This window comes from Mercenaria mercenaria, chromosome 12 (assembly GCF_021730395.1).
Source record: "Mercenaria mercenaria strain notata chromosome 12, MADL_Memer_1, whole genome shotgun sequence".
In the NCBI taxonomy this organism is placed as follows: domain Eukaryota; kingdom Metazoa; phylum Mollusca; class Bivalvia; order Venerida; family Veneridae; genus Mercenaria; species Mercenaria mercenaria.
This window is the reverse complement of record NC_069372.1, coordinates 62907001-62934548: the sequence shown is the minus strand read 5'-3', so window position 1 is coordinate 62934548 and position 27548 is coordinate 62907001. Positions and strand designations below refer to the sequence as shown.

General features: G+C 34.7%; 1 protein-coding gene across 1 annotated transcript in view; it reads left to right on the top strand.

The window, feature by feature from the left end:
* LOC123533425 (uncharacterized) overlaps nucleotides 1–5698 on the top strand; it is a 92687-nt gene extending 86989 nt beyond the window's left edge. The window contains exon 36 of the mRNA XM_053520618.1: nucleotides 212–5698. Coding sequence (XP_053376593.1) covers nucleotides 212–549 — 338 coding nt within the window. The 3' untranslated portion in view covers nucleotides 550–5698. The remainder of the gene's footprint in view (nucleotides 1–211) is intronic.
* The last annotated feature ends 21850 nt before the right edge of the window (nucleotides 5699–27548 follow it).

Here is a 27548-nt window from a genome sequence, read left to right as displayed (position 1 = left end):
AGTTATTTCCCTTTTTTGACTGTAATCAGAAAGTATCATGAGACAAGAGAGTTCTAAGATTCAAAATTGCTGTGCCTTTTGTTTGTGTCTAAATGTTTTCATAATTTTGACTGTTTTCAATGACAAGCCTTTTAATGGCAGTGTGCTGCTGTCATCTGACAGCTCATGTTATGCTTTGCATTTTGAATATCTGTTTATTTTGAATTTACAGGTGTGAAGACAGAGCAAAATGTATACAGAGTAATAGCTACCTTACTAACTTTGTCTCTGCTAGTTAAACAGGCATGGAACAAAACATTTGGGAGACCTTTGACACTGACTGCCGCAAGTCATGTGACCTACAAATTGCAAGATGGTGTCTTTAATATTAACATAGATGGAAACGAAGTTTGTTTGAATAATGAAATTCCTGAACAATTATTAGCTGGATTAATAAATTGGCTGGAAAAGAAAGAAAAGGAATTACCTCCCTTGTATAACAGCTTAGAATTAGGAAAAACAAGAATGCATTTTGTATCAAAACTTGCTGGTATTTTTAACGATATGTAAGATTATATATCAACATGTAAAGGAATGTAAAAAATGGATTAAAGAGCTCTCAGCTGAAAACAGATGAAAAAAGGAGCACTATAGTTTTGGATTGTAAAAATTCCAATCATCAGCTGGTAACCTTTTTTTAAGGAATATTTATTTTTTTTAACAAAACAAGTTGTGATCAAAATTGTTTTTTGTCATTTTTGTTTATACCCCCACCAAACATGTTTGGGTGGTGGGGGGGCTATATAGGAGTCAGTTTTGTCCCGTCTCGTCACGTCACGTCCCAAAATCTATATCTCAGTTATTACTTAATGGATTTGATTCAAACTTATTATAAATGTTCCACCTTATCACCCACATCATATGACACAAGGTGCATAACTATGACACCAATTTTTCATAAATTATGCCCCCTTTTAGAAAGTTTTACTTAGAATCTAAGGTTAATTTTGATGCATTTTCACTATATCTCAGTTATAACTGAATGGATTTGATTCAAACTTAAAATAGATGTTCCACCTTATCACCCACATCATGTGACACAAGGTGCATAACTCTGACACCAGTTTTTCATGAATTATGCCCCCTTTTACATAGAATTTAAGGAAAATTTAGCCCCTTGTGGTTCTGGGATGATCTATGTATGAAAAGAATTGGAATTACTGCCTTACCCTTGCATGATCGTAAGAGGCAACTAATAGGATCTTAACACTTGGTTTTGCTGTAACTCTGTGATTCCAGCAGGTATGCAAATTTTGATTTCATACCTCATGTTTTTATTTCGATGTAAATGAGATGTGAAACCAAAATTTGTAGTCCTGTGTGGCGCAATATAACCTATACTGTGTTGGTGCACCGTAAAACCCAAATAAATAAATAAATAAAGGTTAATTTTTATGCATTTTCACTATATCTCAGTTGTTTAATTTAACTTCACGTCATTATTCATCAAGACCAGATGACATGTTGAACACATCACAAAGGTCAGGGTCACAATTCAAGGTCAAAGGTTAGATATTTGGTTTTTACTCCATAACTTCTATGTGCCTGAGAGGGTTATAATATAACTTTGGATTATTATTCTTAATGACAAGAAGATGTGTCACATAACATTACCTATACCTGATGGTCAAAGGTCAAGGTCACAATTCAAGGTCAAATATTGGGTTATTGCTCCATAACTTCAAAACACTTGGGCATAGGATCCTCAAACTGGGTAGGTGGGTTAGTCATGACCGTAATATGACCTCTGTTAATTTTGCAGTCACTAGGTCAAAGGTCAGTGACCTTTGGCATTATAATAAAGTACTGAAGAACAGTTGGACCTGAGATCAGCCAAGTTGACTTGAAGTCCTAGAATTTCGTATTTTGACAGATCTGTATGAACCCTGCCTTCACTTAAAAAAAAACAACTTCCTGTATCCAATACCTGGTGGGGGTATTTATCACTTCCAGTGATAGCGCTAGTTTTTTTTTTGTATCTTTTATTCAATAGTTTTAATTTTTGTATTAGAGAGTATTGTTTTTTTTTATACTTTTAATTTTCGCTTCACTCAGGTTGTGTAACTCTTTTTTTTCAGTTAAGTGTACTATTATATAGAGCTTTATTTTCACAATCAGTTAATGAACATTTGAGCCGTGCCATGAGAAAACCAACATAGTGGGTGTGCGACCAGCATGGATCATCCGCGCAGTCTGGTCAGGATCCATGCTGTTCGCTAACAGTTTCTCCAATTCCAATAGGCTTAAAAGCGAACAGCATGGAGCCTGACCAGACTGCGCGGGTGCGCAGGCTGGTCTGGATCCATGCTGGTCGCAAACCCATTATGTTGGTTTTCTCATGGCACGGCTCATTTATAATTTCCTAAAAGAAGTAAAAGTAGAATGCAGAGATTGTTGAAAAAGCTAGTGTTCTGTTGTTGTGTTGCTATGGAAACAGCAACACTGGCATAATGTTTATAAATCAGCACAATTTATAATAAGTTGTTTGAAAGTAACATAATTCCAAAGATGTTATTGTGATAAATATATATTTTTAAACATAGTGTTAACATTAGTTTTGAGTTCACAAAATAATTGTTTAAGCATTTTTTTTGAGTGCACAGAATAATTTTGTAAACATTTGGTTTGAGTGGACAGAATAATCGTGTAAACATTTGGTTTGAGTGGACAGAGTAATCGTGTAAACATTTGGTTTGAATGGACAGAATAATCATCTTACAGATTATCTTATATGATTATGCCGTTAAGTTTTATTGAAAAGATAATAGGATGTCAAAGTGTATATTTGCACAAATGGTGGTTGGGACATGAACAACAGTTATGTTCTGCTTATGAACAGTTATTTTGAATGTATTATTTGTAAGACATAAGACTTAAATGTATTTGTCTGTGATATAAACATCTGCTTTAATAACTATCTATAATTTAGTGTTATTTTATGCTCTACCATTGTATATCATTTTCTGAGATCTAAATACCCAGAGTGTGGTCAATGCATATGATGCCAACAATTTTGTAATCTGTACACCTTTAACTGCAGAAGTATTTAGAGAAGTGGTGGGCTTGTGAGTGAGGATATAGTTGGCTGTAGAAATGACCAGTAATAAAGTTTGAATTTTGTTGAAGTCTTTCACTGCACAACCTGTATGTTGTGGGCTTTATTCCCACCATGGTATCATAATTGCACCCTTATGTCATTAAGTTGAAATAGTGGACCAGTCTTAACATAACATCAGTTGATTGGTTGTTACAGAGTGCACTTTTGACATTGATCAATAGCAGTGTTGCATTCAGGGAATGGTTCCTCAGTTTTATAACCTCAAATCAGAACTGGCGGATGGACTGGTTCCTCAGTTTTATAACCTCAAATCAGAACTGACAGATTGACTGGTTCCTGGGTTTTATAACCTCATATCAGAACTGACAGATTGACTGGTTCTTGGGTTTTATAACCTCATGTCAGAATGGACAGATTGACTGGTTCCTCAGTTTTATAACCTCAAATCAGAACTGACTGATGGACTGGTTCCTGGGTTTTATAACCTCAAATCAGAACTGACAGATTGACTGGTTCCTGGGTTTTATAACCTCATATCAGAACTGACGGATTGACTGGTTCCTGGGTTTTATAACCTCATGTCAGAACGGACAGATTGACTGGTTCCTCAGTTTTATAACCTCAAATCAGAACTGACTGATGGACTGGTTCCTCAGTTTTATAACCTCAAATCAGAACTGAAGGATGGACTGGTCCCTTGGTTTTGGAACCTGAAATCAAAACTGACAGATGGACTGGTCCCTCACTTCTATAACCTCAAATCAGAGCTGACAGATTGACTGGTTCAGTCCTCAGTTTTATAACCTCAAATCAGAACTGACAGATGGACTGATTTACAGAGGAATGCAATTGTGGCTGACAGCAAAAAGATCGATAACTGAAGTTATTTTTATCTTTCTAAAGGTCTCTAGGTGTGGTAGTTGAAGCATATTTTAATTTTAAAGATATTTATCAATGTCCAAAATCTTGTTTGGAGTTTCCTTTGTAAAATTCTAACTCCTGAAAAAATTTCCAAAAGTTTTAACATGGACAGTGTGCTTTATCAACAAATCAGGCTGTCCAAAATATGACTACACCCTTTCAAAATGTTTTCTAAGGATAAATTCAAAAGTTAGCCAAGATGTTTTGAAAATTTAAACACTTCTTATTACCACCCTTGAAGTTCTTTGGACTGGATCAGTGACAATTATAATATTGTTTGTTGAAGAAACAAAAAGGAAAAGGTAAAATTTATTTTGCATTGTTAGCTCACCCAAGCCAAAAGCTCATGGTATGCTTTTGTGACCGCCCAGTGTCCGTCGTACTTCCTTCAACATTTTCTAAAAAAAAACTTCTTGAAAAACCAATGGACAGATTTACACCAAACTTCACAGGAATGATCCTTGGGTTGGCCCCCTGTCAGTTGTTCAAAGAATTGAATTTCACATAGAACTCGTGTTGCCACGGCAACCGAAAAGAAAACGTTAAAAATCTTCTTGTCCAAAACTCCACCATATAGAGTCTTGATATTTGGCATATGACACCATCTAATGGTCCTGTATGAAAGTTATTCAAATTATGCCCCTAGGGTGAAAAGAGGCCCTGGCCCGGGGGTCCCACATTTTACATAGACATATATAGGAAAAAACTTAAAAAAATTTCTTGTCTGAAACCACAAGACTTAGGCCTTTGGTATTTAGTATTTAGCATTGCCTTGCGGTCCTCTACAAAGCTTTTTCAAATTTTTACCTTGGGGTGAAAAGAGGCCTTGCCCTGGAGGTCCCAAGTTTTACATAGACTTATATTGGTAAAAAGTTTTAAAATCTTCCTTGTCTGAAACTGCAAGGCCTAGGCTTTTGATATTTGGTATGTTGCATTTCATAGTGGTTCTCTACCAAGACTGTTCAAATTATGCCTCTGGGGTGAAAGGAGGCCCTGCCCTGGGGGTCCAAAGTTTTACATAGACTTGTATAGGAAAAAACTCCTTGTCTGAAAGTTCAAGGCCTAGTCCTTCGAGTTTTGGTGTGTACCATTTTATGGTGGACCTCTAACAAGATTGTTCAAATTATGGACCTTGGGTGAAAAGAGGCCCCGCCCCGGTGGGTCACTTGTTATATGAGTTATATACTTAAAAAATTATCAGATCTGTGACCTTGACTTACGGATCTACATTCTTGTTTTTTAAGATACAGCTTTGAAATTTGGATAACATGTACAGTTTTGCACACCAATCTTAAAACTGGCTTTCAGTGACCATGAAAGTGACCTACTGACCATGAAAGTGACCTACTGACCAACTTTCTTAACATTTAAGCATCAGTTTAACATTTGAAACATGTTCACACAACTTGGAAAAAATTTCAATGCTTACTTACGTTTGACTTTCTTACCTGATCTCTTACTCTTGTCAGTGTAGCTTACATTACTCAGGTGAGCAATCTAGGGTCATCATGACCCTCTTGTTTTGTGAAAATGAAATTTAAATGAAAAACAAATTGCAAAGCTAATATTTTTTCTTATGTGTTTATTAGGGATTAATTAAATATCCTTTAATATATGTACAGTTTGTACAAAGATATGTAAAATGTTTTGATATACAGATGATTAAAGAGTAGAAATCAGTTTGTGTCTATCTTGTCATATCCAACATTCTGAACATTGATGCTGAGTTAGAGCTTACAAGATACAAATTTTTATTTATAGTCGGGTGTCAGCATTATAACATTAACTATGAATAGCTATTGGCCATCTCACCTTAGTTTATGAAAGGCCATATTACCATAATGGATCTATTGTTCTGGACAGGGGGCCTCAGTGACTGAATGGTTAAGCTCTCTTACTTCGAATCACTTGCCCCTCACTCGGGGCATTGAGTTCTTGATGTGAGGAAACCATCCAGGTCTTCCTCCACAATCAAAAGCTAGAAAGTCGCCATATTACCTTCACTTGGTCATTGACGATGATGTCAATGTTTCTGTTGCGACCGAGAAAGAGCGCTACTAAATTTTATCTTCTGTTTTAGATTAAGGACCTATTAGAATCGAAATAATGTACGGCAAAATCGTGTTTTACTTAAATTAATCAGGGAGTTGTGATAAAATTTGTATTATAGCTCCATGAATTAATGCACTCAAAAAAACACGGTTTCTCTATTGATCGTCTCTACAAAAGAATGTCATTGTGTGCTGCAGACCAAGTTTGGCAAAGATCTCTCCAAGCATTTTTTGAGAAGTAATTTTTAGCTCACCTGAGCACAAAGTGCTCAAGGTGAGCTTTTGTGATCGCCCAGTGTCCGTCGTCAACAATTTGACTGTTAACACTAGAGGTCACAATTTTGACCCAATCTTAATGAAACTTGGTCAGAATGTTACCCTCAATAAAATTTTGAACGAGTTCGATATTGGGTCATCTGGGATCAAAAACTAGGTCACCAGGTCAAATCAAAGGAAAAGCTTGTTAACACTCTAGAGGTCACAATTTTGGCCCAATCTTAATGAAACTTGGCCAGAATGTTGACCGCAATAAAATCTTGGATGAGTTTGATATTGGGTCATCTTGGGTCAAAAACTAGGTCACCAGGTCAAATCATAGGAAAAGCTTGTTAACACTCTAGAGGTCACAGTTTTGATCCAATCTTAATGAAACTTGGTCAGAATGTTACCCTCAATAAAATCTTGGACAAATTCGCTATTGGGTCATCCGGGGTCAAAAACTAGGTCACCAGGTCAAATCAAAGGAAAAGCTTGTTAACACTCTTAGAGGTCACAATTTTGGCCCAGTCTTAATGAAACGTTGTCAGAATGTTTCCCTGAATAAATCTTGGATGAGGTTGATATTTGGTCATCTGGGGTCAAAAACTAGGTCACCAGGTCAAATCAAAGGAAAAGCTTGTTAACATTGTAGAGGCCACATTTATGATTGTATCTTCATGAAACTTGGTCGGAATGTTAATCATGATGATCTCAAGGTCCAGTTTGAATCTAGGTCACATAGGGTAAAAAACTAGGTCACGAGGTCAAATCAAAGGAAAAGCTAGTTAACACTAGAGGCCACATTTATGACCATATCTTAATGAAACTTGGTCAGAATGTTAATCTTGATGATCTTTAGGTCAAGTTCGAATCTGGGTCATGTGGGGTCAAAACCAGGTCACCGGGTCAAATCAAAGAAAAAGTTAGTTAACACTTTAGAGGCCACATCTATGACCATATCTTAATGAAACTATCTTGATGATCTTTAGGTCAATAGGTCAGGTGAGCGATACAGGGCCTTCATGGCCCTCTTGTTTTTGTCTCTGGTGATTACCTGTGGCCAAGTAGAACTATCTGAACAAATCCCCGAGAGATCCATGAAAGTCTGCTACAGACCATGTTGGGTACATGTTTGAACTCGAGCTACCCCTAGAACTCCCACATCCTTATATGACTCATTATACCATATTTCATCAACAGCAGGGACTTAAACTTCACATATAACACTGAGTAGTCACTTCCTATCAGTGTAAACAGCCTCAAAGCATCCTTTAGTACAACTTGACGTACTGTCTCATTTCAGTGTCAGTGATTATTCAAAATTTAATTCCACTCGGTCCACTTTCATATGTGTTATCATGTGAGACCTCGTGTGACCTTTTTGAATGTACATGTGTTTCAGCTTGGCTTTGCTGGGAAATCGTTTGGTTGGCAAAGAAGCGGATAAAAAAATTCAACCATTTCTAATTTAATCTTTGAAAAAGGCCAGCCTGGACAGAGCTGCTCAAAAATTTATCCAGTGGGTATAAGCAGTCTAGCAGATAACTTTATTCACAAAAATTCTGACAGATTTCATGGTGTTTAACATATGCAGTTCAATTCTCAGATAAATTTTCCAGTCAGGCCAAAATTAAAAATATGTTTGTTTGCTGTCACCTTACCTTCCCGCTTAAATTGCTGTGCCCCAAAAGTTTTTATTGGACGATGCTGGTCAAAATATTTTTTTTAAGTTGCGATATGACATGTGCCGCATATATTTTAAGTAAGCAAAATAATAAGTAAGAAATTTAAATTGTATTATTTAATTTCATCCTTTTGTATAACATATTGTAGAGATTTGTCTTATTTTACAGAAGAAATATTCTGTAAGAAATGATCATTATATCTACTGGTAAAAGTATAATCCCCCCCCACCAAAAAAAAATGTAGGGTCGGGAGACAGCAAACAAAGACTTTTTTACATGTGGCCCCACTAGGTCCGGAATGACAAGCTTAACCAACATACTAGTTACTAGGTCCGCATTCCGCAATATTCCAAATTAGTTCTAAGCCGTATAGTATGGAAACTTATTAGATATGACCAAAACAAGAGAACCAGACAAATGACATGACATTGTGTATTTATGACCATGAAGAATTGACCAAATCGATTGTATAAACTACATGTAGCCTAATTGGCCTAAAATGTTAAAACCTGATGGCTAGATCATACAGTAGAGTCAAGAAATTTTAAAGCGCCTTGTCAAATATAAGAATGAATTTCTATATTTGACCCGCACCACGAGAAAACCAACATAGTGCGTCTGCGACCAGCATGGATTCAGACCAGCGCGGATGCGCAGGATCCATGCTGTTCGCTAACAGTTTCTCTAATTGCAATACGCTTTGAAAGCGAACAGCATGGATCCTGACCAGACTGCATGGATGCACAGGCTGGTCTGGATCCATACTGGTCGCAAACGCACTATGTTGGTTTGCTCATGGCGCAGCTCATTTATCCTCAATATCTGTAACTGAAGGTGATTCATACCCTGATTGTAGGTTTATTTTAAACAACTTTTGAATTAATGCAATACATTGAATTCAGTGGAATGGTAAAGAGGAGGCCCGAATAGGCATCATCCCCTTTTAAGACAGGAAAACATGCATTAAGGTATCCGATCAATAAATAAGCAAGTTCTATATATTACAGTGCTACAAAAATAAATTAGATTTTGATGTCTGGTAAGCTCATATAATTTTGGTAAAATTTGAAAGTGTATTGTCTGCTGAAATACGAAAATATAGATTACGTAACAAAAATATGTTGTAGAATTTTCATTTTTTACTTTATAGTCTTCAATGATACTTCAACAGAAATCCGCCCCTGTCAAATGTTTATTCATACTTCATGAAGTACTCATGAAGCATTCATGACTTCTTCATGAGGAGACTTCATGAAGTCTTCATGACAAAAACATGAAGTGCAAATGAGACCAATGCATCAGCAGCTCATGAAAACAGATTCATGAATTATTCATGAATAGGTAAATGCATTAAAATGCATGAAATTATGCATAGGCTGTGTTCATGAAGAATTCATGAACTTTGTATTTATTAATCTTCATGAAGAATTCGTGAAAATATTCCTGAAAAAATACTTCATGAAGAATTCATGCATAATATTTTGTTCTTTATTTCAATGTCTCATTTGCACTTCATGTTTTTTCAAGAATAAATATTCTTACAACTTCATGAAGACATTTGTGCTTAAATTCTTGAATATTTCATGAACAATACAAAACATTATAAAAGGACTTCTTTGCCATAGATGATACAGTAATCCATCATATTTTCAGTTACTAAATAATACCTGTACTAATTAAGTAGTATTCATGCACTTGTTATTAAGAGCTGAGATAATGTATGGAAATTCATGAAACATAAATTTTGATTTTCATGAATATTTATTCATGAACTATTTTTGTAAAAAATGTTGCATGAACTAGTCGAGGTAACCAGTGGTAGGAGTGAAACCTGAGAGATCTGCATGTAATGGGATTCTTTGAACAATATTGGTATAGCTTGATACAAGAAAAAATCCTGTAGGTCAAAGTATTGTTCAGTTAGTGGCTAGAGATTGTTTTAGTCTCTGCTGAGTCACTGCGACAATGACATTTTCCACCCTCAACAAATGAAATGTTGAGTCAAACAGTAAACTGGAGTGGGATTGGAAGCATAATAAGAAGTAAACTATTGCTGTATAGATACAAAACATTAAGTTAAACAACCTGTAATTTACTTTAACCTTTAGCATGCTAGATAAATTGTCGTCTGCTGGAAATGTCGTCTGCTAAAATTGTAAAGTTCATTCAATTTGCTCCAAAATTGGAAGAAATATTGTCAGAGTAGCAAACAGCTCTGGTTCCAAGCTGTTTGCAAAGGCTGTTAAATTCGCCTGCAGCAGGCTAAGGGTTAATCTCAAGATTGAAATTTAGATACTAGCTTTGCTTCAGGGTCGTGAAAACTTGTGACATTTTAGAAGGATTTTATATTTTTAAAATGAACTATTTATAACAACACCATAATTACTTATTTGATATTCAGTATACTCGTGTTCCTTTTAAACCATTCCAAACTGTAGTATGATAAATATTTCCTTCTCATTTGCTGCAAAAACTTCTCAAAAATTGTTGAATCACATGTGCAAAAAAATTCTCAGCATGCAACAAAATAATGGAAACTGATCATGTGACATGAATTTAATGTTCATGAACATTCATGAACAGTTCATGAACTTATTTATTTATTTTAAAAGGTAAACCTAAGTTTTATGTTTAATGAATGGACAGTTCAGAAACTCACAACTGGGTTCAAGAACTGGTACTGAACTAGAAAAAGGTTTTGAATTTTAGTACTTTTAATGAATCATAGATATAGTCATTAAATATTCATGACTTTTTCTTGAGAACACATAAAGAATGTTTTAAGAATATAATATTCTTAAACTGCTCATAAAATGTTCATCATTTTTTTCAAGAATTTTTCTTGAATTCTATAGGTCTATTGACATTCATAAAAAAATCTTGATTCATTCTTAAACTAGTTCATGAATATTTCAAGAATTTTATGAATTTGTCAATAATGCTTGATATCTTCATGAAGTAGATCAAACGACACTTCATGCATAAAACTTCATGAAGTTAGATTTAGAAGTAATGCAGAACCTTTCATGAATAATTCATAATGGTGATGAAAAATTCATGATTTCATGAATTCCATTTCGCCGGGGCAGTTATCACAGTTTAAGATTTATCATTTCACAGTCACAAAAATGTCTATAGTGATTCATGCATATTATTTATAGTCATTTTATTTACTAAATATTGTTCAGCAGACACAACTCTTTCAAATGATAACAAAAATCATCTGCATTTACCTATTTGTGGATCATATACGAGCATCCATCAAGAGGTACATAAGAAAAAGTCCAATGGAAGGTGTCTCTTTTGGCTGCTCAAAAGTGCAGTCAAGCAAGACCATTGACTTGAGCAAACTTGAGAAAGGTCTTTTTATTTATTTATTTATTTATTTATTTATTTATTTGGGTTTTATGGCGCACCAACACAGAGGTCTTTTTAAGGATGCTACAAACTCAGCTTGATGAGCATCCATCCGGTAGTTTATACGAAGAAGTTTTTTTTAAACTATTATTTCCATTTTTAGCTCTTGTAACCCGTAGAGCTGTTAATAAGTGAAACTTGAGAAAGATAAATAATCACAAAACATTTTCAGTCTCAGCAGAGTTTGATAGTGAAACTTTATTTGCCTTTGATATCTAAATGGTATGGTTAAAACTAAACAACTATTTTCAAGTGACTATTCAATGTTGATTGTCACTCTCGGTTGGAATCTAACCTTGAAGTTTTAGTAAAATTGATATTAAAATTTCAAACTCGGGTGAGACCGAAAAATGTTTTATGCGACACAGGGCCTGGACATGCAGATACCTTAACCATTAGCTCGATAAATTTCTAAAATGGACACGTCGATCATTCAGTTTGGGCAATTTCATTTAAGGGTAGTTCATCGTAAATTCACTGACTGATATGCAAACAGTGCAGACTTTGATTACGGATGCGCAGGCTGATCATAGTCCGTACAGATCGCAAAGGCAAAATCACTTGCCGCAGCAAACTAAAGATCATTCGTTGATGGTTTTAACGTCGCATTGACATACAGATCATATGGCGACTTTCCAGCTTCGATGGTGGGAAAAAACTCGGTGCCCCTCCATGCATTATTCTATCAGGGGCGGGCACTTTGGTAGAACCACCGACCTTTCATAAGCTATCCGGATGGCTTCCTGACATAAAGAATTCAGCGCCCTGAGTGAGGCTCGAACCTACATTGGTGAGGGCAAGTGATTCGAAGACAGCGACCTTAACCACTTGGCCACGAAGGCCCATCTTGCTTAACAGTACACTATTAAAATGTATAACTGGGGCCTCCGTAGCCGATTGGTTAAGGTCGCTGACTTCAAATCACTTGCTCGTCATCGACGTGGGTTCGAGCCTCACTCGGGACATTAAATTCTTCATGTGAGGAAGCCATCCAGCTTGCTTACGGAAGGTCGGTGGTTCTAACCAGGTACCCAGGTACCCGCTCTTGATGAAATAATTAATCTATTACTGTTTGGTATTTTACAGCATGTGATATTCTCACAGGTTTAATAACCCGAGATACTGCAGTAATGTGCACTGTGTTAAATGAAGAGTCTTTTAGATGAAGACGTCACTTACATTAAACAAATAAACAGTGGTTTAAGGCTCAAATTACTTGTTACCAATAAGAAATGACAGGGTACAGTGTATCAAGTGTCCAGTGTCTCCAATAAACCTAGCAGTGTCCAATGTATTTGCGTTTTACAAATAAAAGGTGTTCCTCAAAACAGAAATCATCATTATCATTATCGTCATCATCATCATTGTCATTATCTACTTTTATTTCATCATATATAATCATCAGCGTAGTAATCATCATCTTCCTCATCCGGCCATTCGAAGTAATCTTCATAATAGTCGCCAGCAGCAACGGAGAAGTTTGCGGTAGGTATAGGCATCCTTATATCGAAAAGGGCATACCGAAGTTCGATAGCTTCTTACCATATCAAGTTTTCGTATATGTTTGGAAGATTGTTTAAGGCGCTTTTCTGACTTCAAAATTCTGTTTTCCATCTTTTTACAGTGATCGTAATACGTGCTAATGCTTTCACTATCTTCGTCATCAGATGGCAATGCGCTGATATTCTCTGTATCAATTTCAGAATCCGTAATTCTTCCATATTCTTCGTTCACTGTCTCGGGCGTAATCAAGGGGTTAAGACAGTTCTTTTTAGATTTCAATCTATTACAATCGCATTCTGGAGACTGCAAGAATACAATTTTCACTGATGCAGATTAATCCACCATTCTGTTTTATTGACCAGCAAATAACCTACATGCACACAAAAGAATATCACAAGATTACATTGAATTAAAAAAAAAAATGGTCCGAGGTGATTTTGTACTCGTGGTAAAGTGCGTAGTAGTCAGCTTACCACTACGTCACCGTGTCTTGGTTATTATTATATAACACATTTGTGTCAAGTAATACATTGTATTAAAAATTTAAAATCCCTTGATTAGTTTAGGACCGGACACGAAATCGCGGTCAGACGTACGGAATAACGGAAAGAATGACGTACGGCGAAAAAGCGCAATCCCATAGTCTCTGAAACTGGTTTTCAACCAGTAGTGGTTTAATAGCCCTATTATCTTCTACACTATTATATTCCAACTGTTGAAATGTTTCATGGTGCTTTGTACCTTTATATTCTGTAGATACTTGAAAAATACAAAATGTACTGAGTTTTTTTTTCTGTAATACGTCTTGGTTTTATTGAGCTAACAGTTTCTCTAATTGCAATAGACTTTGAAAGCGAACAGTATGGATCCTGACCAGACGGCGCGGATGCGCAGGCTGGTCTGGATCCATGCTGGTCGCAAACCCACTATGTTGGTTTGCTCATGGCACGGCTCAAATCATGATGATTTGGTGTTGTATTTCTGTGTAATTCATATTACAAAATTGTACTCACTGTTTCTGTGTAAAATGAATTTATAGAGGAAAGTGGGAAAATCGGGCTGTACATCTTATTTAAATTTTCATTATAACTATATTATTATTATTATTTTTTTTAGTTTGATACTCAATAAGGATAATGGTTAATGCATTTTATTAAACCGAGTTGGTTCTATTTTCTTTTTTTTTTCGTATAATCTTAACGTCAATCTAACACCTACCTGATATTTCTGCTGGGTATAACTCATTCACTGGTAGATCTGAAACTCGCCATACGTATGGGATGTAACTGTATCGTGGGAACAACCAAGATTCAGCAGGCAGAGGCTCCGGGTCGGCGGAATCCCCAGTTTCCACGTTCTCCGTTTCCATTTCAGATGGCGACCTTTCTGGAAGAACTGTAGTAAAAAAACAAAATTCAGATTTGATGCTGTTAACTCGGATTATTTGATAAGTATTAACAGGATAATTAACAATACACTACGCATGGTAGGCATTAAAGCGGGATATACTCATATTTTCCAGGACGGCGGGAAATACAGGGAATTCCCGGGAAATACTAGGAATTCCCGGGAAATACTGTGAAATGTGATACAGACCAGTATTATCTTATCCTTACATGATCTATACATAGATTATTTTTATAATCCCAGCATACCAATCCATAAGTGTCAATAGCATTTTGGTGACCTTACTGCTATTGACATGTCACTTAGATAAGAAGTAAATGACAATACACTGATAATATAGATATTATACATTTAACATTGTTATATAAAGGGAGAAGTTCTTTGCAAAAGAGTATATGAATATATAGAAAGAATAAACAAGAGCTGTCACTATTGGTGACAAATGCGCCCGAAGTAGGCCCAAGAATGGCACAGTTGTATTCGCAAAAAATCACATATAATTTTGTGACCTTGACATAAGAGGCTCGGTCGTAAGTGTGTAACATCTCAATATGGTTAAAATTTGTGCAAATTTTTTTTCAAATCCCTTGATAAATGGCAGAGTTATGAACCAGACAAGAAACACCTTTGACTTCTAAGTGTGCCCTTGACCTTGGAGCTAGGGGTCTGGGTCTAGCACATGACACCCCATCTCATTATACGGAACATTTAATAAAATTATGCCAAGTAATTTCAAAATCCCTTCATCAATGGCAGAGTTATGGACTGGACAAGAAACAGACCATGTTAACCTTTGACCTCTAAGTGTGACCTTGACCTTGGAGCTAGGGGTCTGGATCTTGCTCATGACACGTCGACTCATTATGGTGAACATTTATACCAAGTAATTTCAAAATCCCTTAATGAATGGCAGAGTTATGTACCGGACACGAAACATACCCCGTTAAGCTTTGACTTGTTAGTGTGACCTTGGCCTTGGAGCTAGGGGTCTGGGTCTTGCGCATGACACGCCGTCTCATTATGGTTAGCATTTATGCCAAGTTCTTTCAAAATCCCTTCATGGATGGCAGAGTTATGGACCGGACACGAAACAGACCATATTAACTTTTAACCTCTAAGTGTGACCTTGACCTTGGAGCTAGGGGTCTGGGTCTTGCGCGTGACATTTCGTCTCATTATGGTGAACATTTATGCCAAAAATCCCTTCATGGATGGAAGAGTTACAGCCCGGACAAGAATTTACCAGACGCACGGACGGGACAGTGCGATTTTAATATGCCCACCTTTGGGGGCATAAAAATATGAATGTTAACAACAATGATGCTTGTAGGACAAAACCCGCCGCGGACAAAAACCCTTTGCTCATTGTTACCATTGGCAGACAACCCCCCCCCCCCCCCCCCCCCCCCACCCCACCTGGTCTTTTTTACATATTTTATTATCATTTGAATTATTTTGAGTTATATGTTTGAAGATTTGTTTCACTTGGCTGCTATTATAACTAAGATCATTCTTATTCTTAGTATCTTTTACAGCTTATTATACTTCTTATATTGATACTGGTTAATAGGGAATCGATTTTACCGATTTTCGTCGCTCTTCTGACTTTGGATTATTTGTTTTGAAGAATACGCTTTTCCTTGTGCCTAATAAGCGTCCACATAACATGTCGGAACCGCAACGTCTTGCACATCATTACAAATATGGATATATGGTAAACCATTTATACACGTAGTGTGCACTTGTAAATAACAAACACCTAGTGAGCTTTGTTCTTATAAATAAATATATACCTCTCTTACGCGTAGATCGATGCCTCTAGCAAATAAAAAATGTGTCCTTCCGTGCTGTCATTACTCAATCTGAGATAGTTCTTTTCAAATGTAATGGGGTGAGTTGAAATCGGATAGATTCCTGATTGGGGCAGTGCCTAATTTCATATAACTACTATCATAGGTGGTTGGAAAAGCATCGAAAATAATATGTTTATTTGTTGTTGTCTTGCTGACTCAGATAAATATTATATCTACAATATTATGGTAATTTTAACTGAAAGATGAAATCAGTTCAAGAAAACATGAATTTCTGTCCTAAGATATACTCAATTGTAATAAATGCTTTATATATGTAGTAAAATTTAAATTTACAGTTTTAGTTCTAATATAATGTTACCGATTTAAAAAGTTCTATTCCTTCGATTTCGTTAAAAATCTTTACGGTATATCATAATGTGATTTTATGTTATATCATAAAATAATAGGGGGAGTAAAAGCCAATTGGACAACAACAACAACAATTACTTTTATTTAAGTCAGGTCACAAAGTGTAACAGTATGACTGAATAAAGTAAATAAAGTGTGGGTTTTTGTTAGCAATAATACAATAAGATAATTTTCTGTAATGAACATGGGGACAATTATTTTGTCATCAACAAAGCATATTGTTAATGTTTACAGATTGATGGAATTATCTTGCAAATAAATACATCCTAATCGCCTTAAAATTACAGATAATTACAGATGTCAAAAAAGTTAAGTTAAGAGAAAGGTAAAAGAAAAATAAGTGTCAGTCTCACTAAAATACAGGTATACACAGCAATATTGAATACACATGCGCAGACAGGATTTAATGGACCATGCCAAAATACGGTCAGTTATCGTGGGGAAAAAAAAATCTACAACCGTGCTACGATAGTACTTTTGCACGAAAATCTCGCTTACTGCGGGTTTTATGAATGACATTCTCGATAGTGATTAAAATAGAACAAAAAGTGTGTCAAGTGTTTCTGTGAACATAATTTCAAAACAATATAGTAAAATTATAGCGAAACAAAAAAGGGACTTTATTTCATGTGAATGATTTATGAAGTGAAAAATGCTAATTCTTTGAAGACGATATTCTTAATTTGGATTACATACACATGTTCGGGTGAGTTAAGGAGATGTCACGGCTGAGATAGTTTAGCATTATTACAATACACAGTCGGTATTGAAATTGTGTTTCCAATACATGTGCTCATTAGATAAATCCTCAATATCTATGTGAAAATAAGGGATGTGTCTTGTATGATTGCAACACTGTGAGTTGCTCTAATTACTGACAAATGACTGAAACAATAGGAATTCGTACGAGAGATGGATAGACAAAACGACAGTGAGGTAACAATATATTCTTTTATTGTTTTAATGTACGAGTTGTAAGCTACAATAAAGAATACCCATTTTCTGAAAATCAAACTGGAAGTTAGAAATAACAGAAAAAAATTAATTAGGTCATGAGTCATCATATACCTGTCAAAATTTGTCATTAGTTTTCACGAGCTGTCAAAATTACTTTTATCTCTCTATTCTGAAAATGCATTGTTTTTGAAAGTATCTTGGACGGATATTGTAGTGTGTAACTTACTTTACATTCCACATTAATATATGTGCTTGAAATTGCTTTGTTGAGCTCACCGACGTCACATATGAATGTCTATTGTTTTAGTTTACTGTCTGTTATAAAGGTATCAAATCTCAATATTAAGATATAAGAATTGTTCCTTTCTGGTAGACAATGGAAACTATTTGGTTGAATCATAATATAACAGTTTTTGGAAAGAACTGAATATTCTTTGGTTTTTTGTTATTCACCGGAAATTCAAAAAGTGACATCACCTTAAAAATAAATACACTTCCATTTTTCTATTCTATCTAACTTGCATTTTAAAATGTTGCATAATACAACGTACAAATAGTGCTATATTTCTAAGGAGATGTAAGTGTCCTGTTGAAAGCAAGTCCTTAAATTTCAAAGTATTCGGCCTCTTATAGTAATAAATTGGTATAAAATGTTTTCTTTGGATGCAAAAAAAATGGGCATACAAAGAGGTAGTGAAACTCATCGCCAACTTCATTCAGACTGCACAAATTACATTTACGGGCTTCATATGGGAGGTTTGAGTTACGCCACCGTCCCGTTTCTACAGGGAACCTATGATTTCCCGTCCTAAAATGAAAAATTGAGTAACGGAGGTTGTCTGGCAGTATACTTAAATATGGTTCAAATTTAATTTCACTTTTAAATAGTCTATAGTTAATACCTTTTGAAGAATTTGCAAGTTGCCCGTGCCATTTCTGAATAAACTGGTCAATAAGTGTTCTTTAAACACTTTTTTCCGTATGAGTCAAATTTATTGTTCCTTGGTGCGTCCAAATATACGTTTTACCAGTTTGATTTAAAATATTTTTGATACAATTTAACCATTTGTAGTTAATAGTAGAATTTAGCATATTTTCATAACATATTCGAGAAATTTTATCGGAACTACCTGTCAATAGTTTGCACCAGAAGCCAGTCATTCTTGTTTTGACAATAATCTCGAGTGGATACCGACCCAACTCCCCGTACAACATAAAGAGTGGCGTGCTCTTTTTACTTTTTGTAATTTTCCTAAGAAAATCATTATGAATTTTTTCGATCAAATCCAGATTTTCAAAACCCCAAATTTCGCAGTTATATGTAAGGATTGGTAAAATTGTTTGATCGAAAAGCTTCAACTGAATGTCTAGTGGCAAATCCAAGTTATAAATTCTAGTGTAAAGGATGTGCATGGCTTTATTTGCCTGGCTTGCAATCAATTTTCGAGCATTTAGAAAACTGCCAGATGACGAAAACAAAGTACCCAGGTATTTATACTCTTTAACCGTTTCTACAAGTTTACCGTTAATAAAGAATTTATATTTGTCTGGTTTATTAGTTCCGAAAACAATTATTTTTGTTTTATTCATGTTTATGGTCATTTTCCACTGGTCACAGTAATCGTTAAAATCATTAAGTAGACTTTGAAATGTATCTTGATTTTCACTAATTATTACAGTGTCATCTGCGTATAACAACACAAACAATTTTAAATAAGATATTATATTGTCATCAATTTTCTCAATATCAATACCCTGGTTTTTTGAAGCTAAATAGTCTTCCAGATCATTAAGATAGATAGAAAATAAGATAGGGGAAAGATTTTCCCCTTGTCTGACCCCGCAGAAGCTTTTGAAAAATGGAGAAATGTTGTTATTGATAGATACACATGACTTAATATCTTGGTACATATTATAGATGATCTGAAAAAGTTTACCATTAATGCCAGTCTTAAGTAGTTTTTCCCAGAGACCTACCCGCCATATGTTATCAAAGGCAACTGAAAAATCAATATAAGAGCAGAACAACCTTTTCTTTTGTGCTTTAACTTTATCAATTAAAAATTTTAATGTAAAAACATGATCAGCTGTTGAATATTTTGACCTAAAGCCTGCCTGATTTTCGTCGAGGATTTTATTTCTTAACAAAAAGTTATTAATTCGTTCATTAAGTATAGCAGTAAAGACTTTACCTAAACAACTTAGTAAAGTTATTGGCCTATAGTTTACTGGATCCCGGGGGGACCCTTTCTTCTTATATATTGGGATAATAGTACCAATTAACCAACTATCTGGTAAAATACCTGAGTCAAAGATCTTATTAAAAAAGTCGCAATAGATAGGGATCATAAACTCCTTAGTACTTTTAATGTATTCGTTGTATATATAATCTTGGGGGGACGCGGCTTTCGAATTATTACTTTTATTTATCATATTTTTAATTTCTTCGTTCGAGATTCTACAGTTCAAATCCTCGTTGTTTTGTAAACGAACATTTAACATATCAAAATTCTCGGTGTCTTCGTATATATTTTCGGCGTTTACTTTTTTAAAATGATCGTAGAATGTTTGAATATCGGGCGTATTTTCGGCTGTAGAGGAAGAATTTAATTTGTGCAGGACTTTCCAAAAATCTTTAGGCCGTTTAGAGTGCATCTCTATTAACTTACGTTCGTTGTGCGTTCTGTGTTTATGAATATACGTGTTTAGCGTTTGTTTATATGTCTTACTGGCACGGTTCAATTCACACTTATATTGATCGTTTTTATGAATGAAATACTTTCTCCGCGCGATATGATATCTCCGTCTCGCCTTTTTACACTGAGGCCCAAACCATGGTTTATGATAAGACGTATTTCGATCGTTGTAAGAATGTTGCGGAAATTCGTTTCGTTTGAAAGTTTTAATCGCTGAATCATTAAATAGTTTTCCGATGCTATTCGCAATTTCATTTATTTCATTTTTCGTAGGGTTAATAGTAAGATCCCGTAATTTTACGTTTATTTCGTGTAACTCGTCTTGATTCAAATTTGCAATAAAAGCATCATTTTTGTCGTTTTCCCATTTTGGGGGTTTAAGGAGAGGACCGTTCCTAATGACAGATCTTTGCGTGACTTCACGGTTCGCCGAAACCGGGATACTCAAGGTTAAGGTCAGGGCGGAGTGACCATCGGAGAATAGAAAATAATATGTTTATTTGTTGTTGTCTTGCTGACTCAAATAAATATTATATCTACAATATTATGGTAATTTTAACTGAAAGATGAAATCAGTTCAAGAAAACATGAATTTCTGTCCTAAGATATACTCAATTGTAATAAATGCTTTATATATGTAGCAAAATTTAAATTCACAGTTTTAGTTCTAATATAATGTTACCGATTTAAAAAGTTCTATTCCTTCGATTTCGTTAAAAATCTTTACGATATATCATAATGTGATTTTATGTTATATCATAAAATAATAGGGGGAGTAAAAGCCAATTGGAAACTGAGATATAACATGAAGACATAAATACAATAGTACAGCAAGAATATTTGGTTTCAAAAATAAAACAGGATACTCAAGTAAATAAACTTTTCTACCAATTACAAGTGAGGGCGAAAAAAATTACTAATACCCGAAGTCAAAAATGGGAAACACTTTTTTTAAACGACAATCTAAATTGGAAAAGTATTTATACTAACCCCATTATAAGTACAATTGATACCAGATTGTGAACATTTCAATATAAATACTTAATGTGAATAGCACCAACTAATGTATTCCTATACAAATGTAAACTATCTTCATCAAATATATGTGAATTTTGTTCAATGGCACCAGAAACATTTATACATATGTTTTGGGAATGCCAATCAATTCAAACCTTATATTAAGACATATCTTTCAAGAAAAAGTATCGCAGATATCCCTTTTAACTTTAAAACTATTTCACTAGGTTTCTATGGAAACATTGGGAAACTCAAACAAAAAATTATTAATTTTATTCTAATTTTAGCAAAATATTTTATTGTTAAAAGCAAATACAGCAAATCTCCACCAAGCTTTGAATTATTCAGAGTATATCTTCAATACAGAATAAACATAGAATATACAATTGCAAGCATAAAGAATAAAACGGACACGTTTAATGCGAAATGGAAATAATTTCTTGATGTTGCATAAACAGTACCAAATACAATGTACAAATATAGATATATATAAAAAAGGAGAGGGTGTGTGTGTGGGGAGGTGGGGGGGGGGGGGTCTCTATTTGTAATATAATGTAAAAAAAACAAAGAGTAATCAGAGTAGAGTATTTGTATATATATAATTTGTGAGCAAAACAAATACTCTACTCTGATTACTCTTTGTTTTTTTTTTTACATTATATTACAAATAGAGACCCCCCACCACACACACACACCCTCTCCTTTTTCACGACATTTCCTCATCATTTCATTTCATTTATCATCATTTTCCATTATTCATCATAGAGAAAAACATTTTAGAACAAAAACAAAATACATGTCCTTTATTTCTATTACTGTCTGTCATTGTTACAACGTTTAGTTCAGAACTATAGATATATATAACTGAATAATCTTCTATTTGTATTGTCAGATAGAATAGTATATGTTGTTAATTGTTTAATTTGTTCTAAAGTGAAATAAAAAATTGAAAAACCAATATAATGTTACCATTTGATAGTGAAAATGCAACATGTAGTAAAAGTTATGTTCAGATACATTTGCACTTAGAAAATTGTAACATAATTAACTAATAAAATATCAAATTATTAGCTTAAAGATTTCGAATAAAAAACTCAAGGCAAGCCTAAAAATATTTGGATTGGCGGGAAACACATAAACCGACCAACCCTAACACCACGAGCACATGAACAGCAGATGCAACATGTGTAGGGTTTTTTGCTCGATTCTGAATATCAACATTTCCATAGCAATTTTTTTATTTGAATTCTCCGTAAACATTACACAATTCCATCCATATTATACATATATATAAAAATACTCAAGAGAAAACGCTAAGAGGATGTCTGTAGCTTAACCAACACAATTCGATGAAAAATTAATTTTGAAGCTAAAACCAGACCTGTTAATGCAAATGAAATATCAAAACTGAATATTTGTAAAAGTTTATTTTTAGATGATTTCCCTTAAAAGACAGGTAAAATATACTGTTATTTAGTGAAATACAGTGAAATATACTGTTCTACCACTTTTAGCAGTAGCAGTAGCAGTAGCAGTACCAGTACCAGCAGAAGAAGCAGAAGCAGTAGTAACAGCAGCAGCAGAGGCAGTAGCAGTAGTAGCAGCAGCAGAAGAAGCAGTAGCAGTAGCAGCAGCAGTAGTAGCAGCAGCAGCAGCAGAAGAAGAAGCAGTAGTAGTAGTAGCAGCAGCTGCAGTAGCAGCAACAGCAGAAGCAGAAGCAGCAGAGAAGCAGTAGCAGCAGAAGAAGCAAAAGCAGTAGCAGCAGAAGCAGAAGCAGTAACAGCAGCAGAAGAAGAAGCAGTAGCAGTAGCAGCAGCAGCTGCAGCAGCAGCAGAAGCAGAAGCAGCAGAGAAGCAGTAGCAGCAGAAGAGGTAGCAGCAGAAGAAGCAGAAGCAGAAGAAGCAGTAGCAGCAGAAGAAGCAGTAGCAGCAGAGAAGCAGTAGCAGCAGAAGCAGAAGCAGCAAAAGAAGCAGAAGCAGCTCCAGTGCTAGTTTTATTAACAGAACCAAACTTCAATAATATGTAAGATGTCGATTATGTTTTTACAAATCATTCACTCATTAGAATATGTGCCCAAACATGTGATGACATTTTAAACAGAAGACAGCTTCATCTATGTAAATAAAGTAACTTCTTTTTTATATGATATTTGTACCTGTAAAGTAAGTGCTTATCAGTTCATCTACGATCTGATTGGGGTGATATCTGATTTTCAGCCCGTTTTTGAATCAGCGCAAAAGTACATTTTTTAAAACATCAGTGTTTTAATCGCTCATTTTAATATCCTCTTGATATATGGATTAGCGTCTACTTCTTAGCTTTAATAATATGTAAATAGTATAGTGATATTATGTAATGTTAAGTGTTCCAAAGGCCTCTTAAAACTCATTACACGAGTGGCAATGTACTTTTATATTGCTTTTTTGTTTTTAAGTTTGTATAATATACTGTATGTACATTGATATGACTCAAATAATGATTATAATTATATTAACATTGTACTTGTAAAACCTAAATCGAAGTGAGGGAGCCTCCAGGGCTAAGTGTATTGCTGTCTTCAAATTACTTTACCCGCACTCCTGCGGGTTCGATCCCTGCTCAGGTCGACATGTGAGGAAGCCTTTCAACTGGGTTTTAGAGGGTTAATAGTTACACGGGCAGTGATTGGTTTTGATATTTTAAAACGACCTGTGGCTTTGTGCTGGAGAAAGTAGAGTGTTACAGACTCCAAATAGGGGAAATCCAAATTTGAAAATATAGACCTTAGAATGTTATCATAACAGAAACAGTCCTACCATGATTTGGAAGAACTGATGCCAATTTAATTTTGAACTTTGGCCCGTGATGAGAAGTAAATACAGTAAGCGTGACATAAATAGCAGTCACGAGTCGTTAATTTCATGACTGGAGTTTGAAAATGTATAAACTCCAACAATCGTAAAATAATTCACTATGCACATTACGGAATCTTTTTGTTTTAATTACAAGGAGAAAACATTGCTTTTTTGGCTATGTTTAAGGGAAAAAGCCTATATTCGGATGTAAAATAGTGTAAAAATGTCAATGGAAAACCTTTGCTTGGCCCTGAACTAAATTCGTGAAAAACTTCAGCTTTATCATGTTTATTCACTGAGCTAATCATACAAGCAAAACATTGAGCAATAAACATAGAAGTTCAACAGTTTAATCAATTTTATATCAAATATATTTTGTATTTTATAGTACAAAATAGCAAATGACGACATACTACAAATATATTAAGCATGTCTGCGCTGTATTATGTATATAGACAATGTAAAATCATATACATTTCAAAAGTCATACTTTATAGTTCAGTAAAAACAACATTTATCAACAAGATTCATTTAACAACATTGATGTTTTAATGAAAATAAACCAAAAATATTAAACTGTATTCTCGTTATATATATAAATTATAAATTTGAAGTAGTATTATTTAAATGATTACTAAAAAAGTTCTGATAGAAGAATGCATGTATTAATGTTTTGCAATTTTTTAGTTTATACAGTATCAAGGTTATACTAATGTTGCGTTTAAAGCCCTGCTCCGCGGCTATTCAAATTCTGTTGTGTGTATGCGACCTATGGTTACAATAGGTAACAGTTAACGGCCACGCGCCACACTTAAGCACGCAAAACCAGAGGTATTTTATATAGAATTTTATATAAAATTCGACAGGAGTCACTGTTCATAATCAGGATTTTCATGCTTTTTCAGTGACAATTTAAGGTTAAAAGGTAGGACTGGAGCAGGTCATTAAGTAAATCTATCTAGTTGCATATGACGGGATGTGTGTCAAATAACTATAACAATGTGCAAAAATCAATCTGCATCTCCGGTTCTCCATTTTCGTCTAAGTACTGCTCCAACAAAGACTTCGTAATTCGATCTCTTTCATAATCGTATCCACTTCTTGAGTTTTGCATGGACCTTAATGTTGTTGTCATAGACTGTAGGTAACTCCTGAGAAAAAGTTTTAAATAGCATTCGGGTACGATCGATGGTCCCCTAATTCTTCGTGCAACCAATTTGGGCACTTGGGTATCGTATTCGAAAGAGCCTAGTGTGTCTAAAACCTGTAATAGACACGGTCCGACTAGGATATCTGCCGTAACGGATCTTTTACACCGATAGTGATGCTCTATCATGATGGACTTAATCACATACGAGGTATAACAAGACATTGAACCGTCTTTGTAAACTGTCTCGGCGCTGTGCCCGTTTATCAACTGCTTTAGGATTCTGTAAACTTTGACGTGGTTTCTAGACAATACATTCCTCATAAAATGAACTTCCGTCTCGGTGAACGAGAAATTGTCTTCGACGACTAAGAAACTTCCGGTTGACAAAATTTCCGGCCGAAAAGGCACCAACGTGCAAATTTCAGTCACAGTTACCAGATGCTCCCTTTCTGTAATGAAAAAGCGGCTGGCAGGGACAAGATCAACATTGATGTATTTCTTTTCACCTCTTCTATTTCTGTAAATAAAACGCAGCCATGTTGCTGGGCCATGTTTTTCAACATATTTCTCAAAGTCAATCTTCTGTTTTGCGCAACGAGTGTCTGTGTACCTTAAGGCATGTTTATGTTTCTTGCACACTTGTTTAATAACTTCAGTAACGGGGGCATAGCTAAAAAGTGCATCTCCTTTTTGCTCATAAAAGCAAAAAATGATATCAAATTCATCTGGGAATTTATTTTTTGTTCCCTCGTAGTAACTACCCACTTTTATAATTTCCGAATTGCGAAGAAGTGTCTTGTATGCTGTACTTCCTCTCCATTTTATTATATCTATGCCCAAATCATCTAGAACCAAGTCTACTATCCTTTGAGCAAGATTTTCTATGCCATTTTGAATGAATTCCACTTCCGTTTGTTCAATTTTGAACACACATTCTTTTTCAAAAACATCATTGAGGTACAATTCCAAATTATTTTTATCACACATTTCTATGCCTTCAAATGCTTAGTTTAAAACGTACGTGAATGATATACCGATAGCTGTCCATATGTTACACGCAGTAATCAACATATATATCATGTTGTACGAATGTATGAGTCATATTATATACTGCTGATACGTAACTATGGTGGCTGATTTGTGCAATGTCAAGCTACTATTGTGTTAGTGACGTAAACACGTCTCCGTGTAGTCTATGTCCATACACTGTTTTGTTCATAGGATATAGCTCCTGTGGCTATTCAAATTGTGCATATTATGTGCCAAGAAAAAATAAACCCAGACTACAAAATTATAAAAATGTCAGGATTTTTTTTTTCAAAAAGATAAAATAATTGTAAACCTAGTCGGCATTACTGGTATTTATATCAATAAAAGATGCGCGGGAATAAAATGTTTTCATTGCAGATAATATTCAAAACCTTCCGTGAATAATTCTAGATTTCTCTCAGTAAGTTGTTGTGCAAAGTTCAATGATATATAAAAAGGGACTAACTAACAATACGATTTTAGCAAGATATTTGCAAAAGTAATACAGATTATTTACATTCTTCTTGCAATTTCACCAATATCTTACTTTTATCTACACCCATTTTATCATTTTTCAGTGTCGTATAATCATTGTATGCCAAACTTGGTGGAAATTAACATGTTGAATAATTTAACCCAAACAGTGGGCGAGTAGCTTTAACTATTTGACAAAAGACAATGCATCTGAATTTATTCGTCTTCTTCCAGTGAATAATGTGGGGAAGTTGTCCATAACTTATGGAAGAATACGCCAAACCAGAGAATGAACGACTTTGTCATATTTTTGCACGTTATATAGTTATGTGCTAAATTAACGCCTGATAATCAGTTCAGTTTTCTATGCACTAGACTCACAAACGTTTAAACAACAATTTCTCAAAGTATTATGAAATGAATTCTCAAAATTACAATCACATCTATATTTCTAACCTTTTGAAGTAAAAATAGTCTAACTATAGTATGTAGAAATGTAGAAACCACTTTTTTCATCTAAAAAGGTCCTAATGCATTGTGTTTATGGAAATTATGATTAAAACAAGTAACAGTTCATCTCTTTTTTTCTACAACATGCGACGGGAAGTAAACGTCCCAGCTTTATCAGTAATGTAAGCACTAGTTGTATAACTTGACAAATCACGTTTATTTTAATATGTAATATAGTGTAATTACTTTGCTGAATATGTGTACTAATCATCTTTGCAAAAGAAATGAAACGAGATAAACCGAAATATTTCCTTGTAGTGTATAAATTGTTAATGATCGATACAAAATCTTTTAATTTCGAAGGCTAATCTGCATTTTAA